The sequence below is a fragment of the Emiliania huxleyi genome (genome assembly GCF_000372725.1).
Source record: "Emiliania huxleyi CCMP1516 unplaced genomic scaffold EMIHUscaffold_62, whole genome shotgun sequence".
NCBI lineage: Eukaryota > Haptophyta > Isochrysidales > Noelaerhabdaceae > Emiliania > Emiliania huxleyi.
The window spans coordinates 302,923-312,571 of record NW_005197351.1 but is presented as its reverse complement, the minus strand read 5'-3'; the positions used below and the strand labels follow the sequence as shown (position 1 = coordinate 312,571).

The 9,649-nt window shown below is 66.0% G+C and overlaps 4 protein-coding genes across 4 annotated transcripts in view; 2 read left to right on the top strand and 2 right to left on the bottom strand.

The window, feature by feature from the left end:
• The window catches only part of EMIHUDRAFT_452443 (hypothetical protein), a gene marked incomplete at its 3' end in the record, with an annotated part of 2,039 nt that extends 817 nt beyond the window's left edge, over positions 1 to 1,222 (bottom strand). Inside the window, exons 1-2 of the mRNA XM_005763729.1 lie at positions 1,053 to 1,222; positions 565 to 974 (exon numbers count right to left, since the gene is read on the bottom strand). Of these exons, the coding sequence (XP_005763786.1) occupies positions 565 to 974; positions 1,053 to 1,202 (560 nt within the window). The remainder of the gene's footprint in view (positions 1 to 564; positions 975 to 1,052) is intronic.
• Positions 1,223 to 3,226: 2,004 nt separating this feature from the next.
• Positions 3,227 to 3,671, top strand: EMIHUDRAFT_214692 (hypothetical protein; the record flags this gene model as incomplete). Its single annotated transcript, XM_005763728.1, has 2 exons — positions 3,227 to 3,562; positions 3,600 to 3,671. 2 exons carry the CDS (start codon positions 3,227 to 3,229, stop codon positions 3,669 to 3,671), a joined length of 408 nt encoding a protein of 135 aa, XP_005763785.1.
• A 470-nt stretch (positions 3,672 to 4,141) lies between these two features.
• On the bottom strand, positions 4,142 to 5,471 carry EMIHUDRAFT_452442 (hypothetical protein; the record flags this gene model as incomplete). Its single annotated transcript, XM_005763727.1, has 2 exons — positions 5,375 to 5,471; positions 4,142 to 5,304 (listed from the first exon to the last, which is right to left on the bottom strand). The coding sequence occupies exons 1-2, from the start codon at positions 5,447 to 5,449 to the stop codon at positions 4,144 to 4,146; spliced, it is 1,236 nt and encodes a 411-aa protein (XP_005763784.1). The 5' UTR covers positions 5,450 to 5,471.
• Positions 5,472 to 7,583: 2,112 nt separating this feature from the next.
• On the top strand, positions 7,584 to 9,272 carry EMIHUDRAFT_214690 (hypothetical protein; the record flags this gene model as incomplete). The annotated part of the gene is made up of 5 exons (XM_005763726.1): positions 7,584 to 7,711; positions 7,824 to 7,893; positions 7,969 to 8,319; positions 8,539 to 8,616; positions 9,207 to 9,272. The coding sequence occupies 5 exons, from the start codon at positions 7,584 to 7,586 to the stop codon at positions 9,270 to 9,272; spliced, it is 693 nt and encodes a 230-aa protein (XP_005763783.1).
• Positions 9,273 to 9,649: the final 377 nt, after the last annotated feature.

Here is a 9,649-nt window from a genome sequence, read left to right as displayed (position 1 = left end):
GCGCTAGTCGCAACCAGTCTATCTCAGCTGCCTGCAGTGAGCCAGCTGCCTGCAGTCCGCCGGCATCACGCCATGCCACACCCTTTTCCAGGCCGACCTCGCCCTACCCTCTCTCCTCATATCTCCCCATCTCTCCCCATATCTCCCCATATCTCCCCATATCTCCCCATATCTCGCCAGGCTGACGGGCGAGGACTCGTCCCTCTCCCATATCTCCCCATATCTCCCCACATCTCGCCAGGCTGACGGGCGAGGACTCGTCCCTCTCCCATATCTCCCCATATCTCCCCATATCTCGCCAGGCTGACGGGCGAGGACTCGTCCCTCTCCCATATCTCCCCATATCTCCCCACATCTCGCCAGGCTGACGGGCGAGGACTCAGCCCTCCCATGCCCCGTGTTCTTGAGCCTCCTCGCTTGGCTGCTGTCCCCTCTCCTCCTCTCCTCCCGGCCTAGGCCTCTCGTCTCCTCCTCCTCTCCTCTCGGCGCGCGTGTGTGTGTGACTGCGAAATGGGACGGTGTTGGTGCTCTGGACTGCCGCGCTGCTCTTCACAGCCGCACGCACCTCTCAGGTCGCAATCGGAGAGGTCGGGACCGGCCGCCGGCGTGAGCTCCGCGGCGCCGGACGCGCTGGCGAACCCGCCGCACGTCCTCGAGGGCCCCGCCCGCCAGAGCGCCGCCGGCCCAGGCGGCGGCAGAGCCAGCGGCGGCGGCGACAGCGGCGACGGCGGCGGATCGAGTCTAGAGGCGAATTTCCCGCGCGCGCCCTTGAAGGCGGCGAGCATGGCGGGCTCGTCGCGGATGTAGCACTCGGTGCTCTTGACGGGCAGGCTGTGCGTGATCAGCTCCTTGTGCTTCTCGCACTTGTAGTACAGCTGCGACGACTTGAGAGCGGAAAACTCGAACCCGACGCACTCGACCCAGCCGTAGCAGTCGAGAGCGCACTCCTCCTTGGTGATGCCCCACACCTCCTCCTGCGACGGCGGGGGGCGGGCGGATGGCTCGCGCGGCGCATTCTGCAGGCGCGCTGTGATCCGCTCTGCGGCACGCACGTAGCTACCCTGCCCACCGCCGGCCGTTGCGCAGGTGCCAGGAACCTCCATGAAGGGCGTGAGCGGGGTGCGATTGGCGTGACCGACGTTCATTCGCTGGGAGGTTACATAATGCGCATGGAGGAGGAGCGCGAGCTGGTAGAACTCCATCGTGAACAGGACACAAACGCCGTGCCGCAGAGAAACAAGAGGGCTCCCGCGGCGATCAACACCGCAACTCCTTTTCTAAAAAAATCGTTGCGAGGCTAATGACTGCACTCCAAGTGCTCCAAGTTGCAAGTGCTCCAAGTTGCGCGAAAAATCGAGCTCGTGTCCCACTTGAAGTCAAACATCGTCTCGATGGCTGACGTCGTGGAGTAGTCGTCAACCTCGTTGAAGAATTCGGTGAAGAGCATCGCGAAAACGAGCAACGACTGGCGCATCACGATCGTGACGGAGAGAAGGACGGGCGAGAGATTTTTATTAACCAACAAGAAATCACGACTCTCACAGTTCTTGACGGGCTGGTTGCACACATGCCCAGTCGAGAGGCTGCCAGAGCGTGCGGTGTGGCGGGGAGTGAGCGGCATCCCGAATGCTGTGCCGTGCGATCTAACGGGTGGTAATGAATGGGCGCAGGCGGCAGGCTGCGCCTGTAGATCATCGCCCAGGTGTGGAGGCTCTTGCACTTGTAGTCGGTCGTACCAGAAGTGTCGACGTCCGGGCCCAAAGCGATTTTCGGCATCGCGGCGAATTGTGGCAATTCCGAGTTCCACACCCAGGTCACCAACGCCGACACGTCGCCGTCCGTTCCGGCGACCAAATTGTGGCAACAGCCACGCTTCTCCCTGGACGCGGGCATCAAGCCGCAGGACGTGCACTCGAGGAGTCGCCCGCGAAGCTTGGGACTCATCGTCGCGCGGTCCTCGGTGACGTCCGCCATCACCAACGGCACGAAGGTCAAGGCCGACACTGATGGTCCGCCAAGTCGGTCGAGTGCCGGGGCAAAACGCCGAGTTTCGGGTTGTTTCTTTTTTCGCACTTTGGGGCCTTGAGTCCTTTTATCGCGCGCGCGAGAAGTGCAGACAGGGTTGCCAGGCAGGTGAGAGCGAATGGGGCGGTTCACGTCTCGCACAACACAGAGAGAGAGACTAGGAGGAGAGAGAGATGCGGTCTGCATGGTGGGACATAAAGAATTTTACAACAAAGCTCCCTCGCACAACACTGGGCACGGGACTGGCTCGCACTGGCACTAACACAGGTACACCATAAAGAAACAAAAGAGAGCGAGTACTTGGGCGAGTAGGCCGTGCGGTCAACGCTGCCGCGCGCGACTTTGCGCGCGAGGCGGCGCAGCTTGAGAACGGCGGTGGGCGAGAAGCCGCCGCCGAACGTCTCGTGGTGTCGTGGAGCAGCAGTTTTGCGCAGTGTCCCGCGTCGACCCAATCCCATACCGCGTTGGTGTCCAGTCCGAGCCCGACTGTCTTCATCTTCCTACCTACTACAGTAAGTAACAGTGTGTGCGTGCGTGTGCGTGCGTGCGTGGGTGCGTGGGTGCGTGTGTGTGTGTGTGTGTGTGTGTGTGTGTGTGTGTGTGTGTGTGTGTGTGTGTGTGTGTGTGAGTGTGTGTGTGTGTGTGTGTGTGTGCGTGCGTGCGTGCGTGCGTGCGCGCGCGCGCGCGCGCGCGCGCGCGCGTGTGTGTGTGTGTGTGTGTGTATGTCAGTGTGTCAGTGTGACAGCACAGTGACCCAGTCAAACCTCACTCCTCAGTCAGGGACACGCAGGTCACGCATCTAACCTGGTTTGTGGACCTCCCGCACCTTACCCTTACAGGCCACCATAAGGGACCCCGTTGTCCGTTTGACATCAGACTTTTTTTGAGTTGGAGGTAATAATTAAAAGGATTGCACTGTCCCAAAGAACTGATTCATTCATTTCACCCTCACATAGTAACAATACCTCAAAGTTGAAAACCTCCAAAATAGGCCGTCAGGACTCTGTCAGGACTCCGTCAGGACTCTGTCAGGACTCTGTCAGGACTCTGTCAGGACTCCGCCAGGACTCCGCCAGGACAACCACTGCCCCCCCGCTGTGAACAGAGCCCTTAGCTAGAGAGTAGGGAGGGGTGTACAGTCGAGTTACTCCCGAGGGCAGGGACGGCCCTCCACTGAGGGAAAGGGCGCAACGGGGACGGTATGCTCACAACCCAGCCACGCAGCTCTTTGCTCGCGTACAGCCAACGAGTTTGCTGGTCCACAGGCAGGCCAGGCCGTGAGCGTGGGCCGGTCGGGCCTGATCCTGCGGTGAGCACTGGAGGGCTATGCGGCTCGCTCCGTCAGCCGACTTGCGCCGTCGAGCGGTCGAGCGCTTCGGGTTGGACCCGCGGGAGGGTCCCTGCGCGGCTGACATGGCCAGCCAAGCCGTGTGCGCTGCCGTGGGCGCTGTCGTGGGTGCTGCCGTGGGTGCTGCCGTGGGCGCTGCTGTGGGCGCTGCCGTGGGCGCTGCCTCGGTCAGCAGTCGGTCAGCAGTCGGTCAGCAGTCGGTCCGCTGCTCGGCGCTGGCCTGCAGGCCGCCGGTGGCAAATCGGGGGGGCGCGGGCCATGGACGTCGTGGCCGAGCTTTGCTGCCTTCTTGCTGTAACGTTGCCTGCACCATGGCCGCGCCTCTCTTGCTTGTGCGCTTTCATGGTCGAGCCGAGTGGCGCGAGAGTGAGCGTGATTTCTTTTGTCTGTCGGACTCTAAGTTTCTGTCAGGACTCTCAAGTTTCTGTCAGGACTCTCAAGTTTGCTTGTCAGGACTCTCAAGTTTGCGTCAGGACTGCCCCATCAGGACGATTCCGCAGAGGGCGCGCACGGTCGAAAGGGGGGCTGGGCGTCTATCATTCACTGCTGGGGGGGAGGGGAAGGAGGGTTGCAGTGAAGGAAGGTGGAGGTCTCGTCGGAGGCACTTGTGAGCACTGTGAAGACCGTGCGCCGTCAGGACCCCGCCAGGACTCTGTCAGGACTATGTCAGGACTCTGTCAGGACTCTGTCAGGACTCTGTCAGGACTGTCAGGACAGGTGCGGGAGGTCCACAAACCAGGTTATCTTTTCACAGCCGCCTCTCCCTCTCCTTAGAAGAGCTTTCCTAAAAAGGTCCCAAACCGAAGGGATTCCCGGGGTCGCTGTAGAAGGACAGACTCCTCCCCTAGCTCCTCCCCTCCCGAGAGGAACCGAGCCGAGGTCTCGGCCAGGCCACGCCCGGCTGTCCCGCAGTCCTCGCAGGCCTGCCCCGCGCCCCGGCCGCTCGCGTCGCGCGCCTCGAGCACGCCGAGAATCTCGCGAACAAGCGTCCGCGCCTCACCCAGCCGTCCCTGCTGCACGAGGTGCGCCGCTCGGCGCAGCGCCATCGCCGACGCGTCCACCGAGCAGACGCGCGCCGGCGCCGGTTTGGCGTGTGGTCCAGGCGAGTCGCCGCACCCCGCGCCCGGCTCGCCCGCGGGTAAGGCCTTGGCTCCGCCGACCGAGGCACCTCCTTCTCCGGAGGACTCCTTTCCTAGGAGCGGCCGCTGCAGCTCGTAGATGAGGCGCGGCGCCGTCCTGCCCACCGGCTGAGGAACCGTCCCGCTCAATCGCTCCGTGAGCCTCACCACCGCCGCCCCAAAGACGCTCTGCGTGAGGCGGGCGAGCCAGCGGCGCAGAGGCGTGCCGCTGCCCGGTGTGGCGCCGCGGCTCCGCGACTCGGCCAGCTGGTGCCGCCGTCCAAACGTGAAGTAGCCGCGCGTCCGCATCTCGCCGGGCAGGCGGAAGTGTGCGATGGCGCTGCGGGCGCCGAGCCAGGTGACGACAGCAGAGGCGGCGCAGGAGGCGGAGGAGGCGGTGGCCACGACGCGCGGAGGGCGGTGCGCGAGGTCGCTGTGGTGGAGGAGCATGAGCGGGTGGATTGCGGCCGCAGCAAACGTTGCGAGCAGGGCGGCGCCGAGGGCGAGGGAGGTCTGCCCGCGGAATTGGTGCAGGGCCTCAACAGCCTGATGCATCGAGCCAGGCGGGCCGCAGAGCGCCAGCCGCCAGCCCATCGTGGCACAGATGAGCGCGACGACGAGCGCGACGGTGAAGAGACCGAGCGACGCGACGGTGAGCACCTGGTAGGCGGACTGCAGCGCGATGCCGTCCGAGCAGCCCTCGCCGGGAGTCGGGCACGGCGGGATGCCGTGGAGAAAGGCGTGGTTGGCGAGCCCGATGAAGATGGAGACGACCGTCGAGAGGGAGTGGAAGTGGCTGACCAGGAACTTGAGCTGCGGCGAGCGGTCGGCGGTGTGGCGTGGGCTCGCTGCAATCGTCAGGCTACTAGATGTGGCTATGCACCTCCCGCTCCCTGAGTCGCACGAGCTCCAGCTGAATCTCAGCGGCGGCGGACTCCTTCTCGGCGAAGAGGGCCATATATGTATACTCGAGCAAAATGAGGCCGTCGGCCAGACACGCTCAGAAGATTTAGCGCGAAAGAATTCAAACACCGAAAAGGGTCGCCTCACACGTTTCTCGCGACACAGGAGCGCGAAAAGAATTTAAACAAAACAACTCGCGCTCACAGCAGACAGGCTCGACACAGGCAGGTGCGAACTGGCGCGTGCTAGCACTATCACAGGCACACCACTGGAGCCGCCTAAGCGACTCTGTTAAGAACGGCAATGCACTTAGCTCCGTGCACAATGCCGCTCTTTTAAACAAATTTTAGCGGGAAGAATTTTACAACGAACGCGTGCCCAGTGTTGTGCGCGAAAAGAATCGCGTCTCCATGTGCTAGCCTGTGAGGAGGGCGTCCATAGACACCTCACTAGACCCCACACACGGTCTCGTCCGTGCCTCGCCGGCCGGCCGGCGAGATTGCTAGAGGTGGAGCAAGCCTGCTCTAGCCTCGCATGTTACTTCCTGTCGTCTGTTGTTTGTTGTGCCCTTGTTTGGAGCAGGCGGACATCGCTTCCAGGGAGGGGGGCGCGCTTCTTTCTGCTCACGCCCCACCCCCCCCCCCTAGCATGTGGTGAAGCCTCTGGGGGGGTCGGGACCCCCCCCCTAGCATGTGGTGAAGCCGAGGGCCCAACTTCAGAATCGTGCTTTGAGTTGGGTTGTTTCGTGTTGGGTTGGGTTGGTTGGGTTGGGTTGTTGGCCCGGGTTGGGTTGTTCCGCGCGTGAGGTTGGGTCGTCGGCGCGAATGGTGAGGTCTCGACCGCCGCCGCTCACGCCAGCGGACGGCCACCATCGGTGTTTTTGGCTTCGCCACCGTCCAAGGCGTGCGCCATGCGCTCGCCGGCATCGAGCGGGCAACGTGATCGACCGAGCGGCTTGCTTGGACGCCTTCTTCTGTGCTCTCGTTCGTCGAGAGCGTTTTGCGTCCCGGCGGGTGGGAGAATATGTGTCGTCTGATGTGTCACTGTGTACGTCACATCGGTCTTGATAACAAGCACGGTCGATCCGTCGAAGCGATACACTTGTTCCTATCACGCTGGAAGGCTGGCACGGAGCTCTGTGCCGGCACACAGCAAGAGCCGTGCGGCAAGAAGAGCTCGATGGGGAGCGAGCCGAGTTTACCCGTTATTACCCGAGATTACTCAACGGGTACCCGAGACTACCCGAGATTACTCAACGGGGTCGAGCGCGCGATGGCACGGCCGCGCGAGGAGGGAGGAGCGCGGCGCGGTGCTGCAGCGGGCGTGACGGGGCTTGCTTGCTGGCAAGTGCACCTGTACTGCGAGGATTACCCGAGATTACCCGAGATTACCCGAGATTGCTTGCTGGCAGGTGCACCAGTACTGCGAGGATTACCCGAGATTACCCGAGATTACCCGAGATTGCTTGCTGGCAGGTGCACCAGTACTGCGAGGATTACCCGAGATTACCCGAGATTACCCGAGATTGCTTGCTGGCAGGTGCACCAGTACTGCGAGGAGCTGTGCGTGCGCGAGGAGACGCGAGGCGAGGAGCCGGACCGGGCCATCTGGCTGTACAGGTAATCTCGGGTAATCTCGGGTAATCTCGGGTAATCTCGAGGCGAGGAGCCGGACCGGGCCATCTGGCTGTACAAGGTGGGCGAGGGCGCGAACGAGTCCGCGGCGGAGCGCTTCAAGCGCGAGCTGTCTGAGCTGATCAAGGAGAAGAACACGGCGCCCGAGCAGGAGGACGAGGCGCGGCCGTCGCCGCTCCGCCACTCTCCTCGTCGCCCCTCGCCCCCTCCCGCCTGCACGCCACCGGCCTCCCCCTCCCGCCCGTGGCGCTCGCCATCTCGAGCGCGCCGCCCTCGCTTGCCCGCAGGTGCGGCTCGGGTGTGCCCGGCTGGAAGGACCGGTACTACGACGCAAAGTTCCCGGGCGTCGACGACGTGGGCCGGCGGGAGGTCGCCGCCGCGTACGTTGAGGGCCTGCAGTGGGTGATGCGGTACTACTACGACGGCTGCGCCTCGTGGAAGTGGTTCTACCCGTACCACTACGCCCCCTTTGCCGCCGACCTCGCCGCCGCCATCGACCCCGGCCAGCCTGCCGACTTCGAGCTCGCGCGCCCCTTCCGCCCGTTCGAGCAGCTGATGGGCGTGCTGCCGCCCCGCTCGGCGCACGCGCTGCCGGAGCCGCTCGCGCAGCTGATGACCGACCCGGGCTTCGAGATCGCAGACTTCTACCCCGAGGACTTCGCGCTCGACCTCAACGGCAAGAAGTTCCTCTGGCAGGCGGTCGTCCTGCTCCCCTTCATCGACGAGGCGCGGCGCGCCGACGCGCGACTCTCTAGTCGAGATGCTCCTCACCCGCCCCCCCTCCCCCTCGAGCAGGCGCGGCTCGTCGACGCCATGGGAGAGCGCTTGCGCAAGCTCTCCGAGGACGAGCGCCGGCCGCAACTCGGTCCGCGGGCGCACGCCCCAGCCTCTGGCCAACGAGCCTCTCCTCCCCAACCTCTCGAGCCGGCTCGCTCGTTAGGTCGGCGAGCCCGTCCTCTTCCTCTCGGACGCGCACCCGCTCTGCGCGCCGCTCGTGGGTTCCTACGGCCCGCCGCCCGCCCCCCTCGTCCTCACGTCGTGCACGGAGCACTCGGCGTCGGTCGCTGGCACGCTGACACCGCTGCCCGGCGCGCCGCTGCCGGGCGGCTTGTGCGAGCCGCCCCCCTTCCGCGGCATCGAGGTCGCGCTGCGCCCCTTCACCACGAGCGCCGCCGGAACAACCTTCACCCTGCCGCCGCCGGCCAAGCACGTGCCGCAGCTGCTGCCGGGCCTCGTGCCTCCCTCGCCGCTCCTCGGCGCGTGCGACGCGCCGTGCGAGTCGAAGCGCTACGTCCGCGCGCGCGGACGCGGCCCGCCCGGCGGCTACGGCGGAAAGGGCGGTGGCAAGGGCGGCTTCGGCGGCCACGGCGGTGGGGGGCGCGACCTCGGTTACCGCCGCCTCGAGGGCGACCGGGCGCCGGTGGACGAGCAGGCCGTCCTCGATGCGATCGCGCGGCGCGCGGCGCGGCAGGCGCGCGAGTTCCAGGCCGCCGACCAGATCCGCGCGCAGCTCCTCGCGGGTGGGGTCGAGGTTGACGACCGCACCAAGACGTGGTGCGTACGCGACGCGCGGCTGGCGGCGGGCCCGGTGAGCCCGCCGCCAGGGCACTACTCCCCCTCCTCCGCTTCCCCCTCCTCTCCTCCGCACCCCTACGCCGGCCGCAGCCCGCCGCACCCCGGCGGCGGCGGCGGCGGCGGCGGGCGCGAGAACACACACGTCCGCTTCGGCGGCGAGGGCGGCAGGCACGATCGCGGCGGGGGAGGGGCCGGCGGGGGCCGGTGCGGCACGGCCGGTCGGACGGGCGCCACCAGCCGTACGCCAGGCCGCCGCCCGGGCCGCCGCCCGGGTACGGCGGCGGCGGCGTGGGCGGCGCCGCCTCGCTGCTCCGGCAGCAGCTCGGCATGTCGCGCCCGCAACCGCCACACAACCCGTACCAGCACCAGGCGCCGCCGCCGTACCAGCATCACGCGCCGCCGCCGTACCCCTCCCACGCGCCGCCGCCGTACCAGCACCACCCGCCGCCGCATCAGCACTTGCCGCGCCCGCCGCCGGGCGCGCCGCCGCCGTACCAGCACCACCCGCCGCCGCATCAGCACTTGCCGCGCCCGCCGCCGGGCGCGCCGCCGCCGTACCAGCACGGCGGCGGCGGTGGCGGGCCGCCGCCAAGGCCGAGGCAGGGCGGCTCGAGCGACGCCAACCGGAGCGCCGCGGACTTGCTACGGCAGCAACTGATGCGTCGCTGACGCCTCTCTGCGGAGCGCGACTCGCGGGGCGGGCGGAAGTGTCCCCTGCACTGGCTCGCTCGCTCGCACCGCGCAGCTCTCGCTCTTGCCTCCCCCCCCCCCCCCCCCGGGTCGGGCGCATCATCGGACAAACATGAGGTGGCTTGGGTGTTGAGGTGCACTGACACGGCACACGCGCGTGTGAGACCGACCGCCGGGCTTTAAATGCACCTACTAAGAGCGGCCGCACACTGGTCGGGACCCCCCCTGCACAACTAACCCCATCCCTGCTTGTAAGGGGGGGGGGGTGTTAACCCCCCCGCAAATAAATGGCTGGTTTTGTGGGGGGGGGGCCCCACCCCCCCGACGAGAAAGTGGGTTTTTTTGGGGGGGGGGGG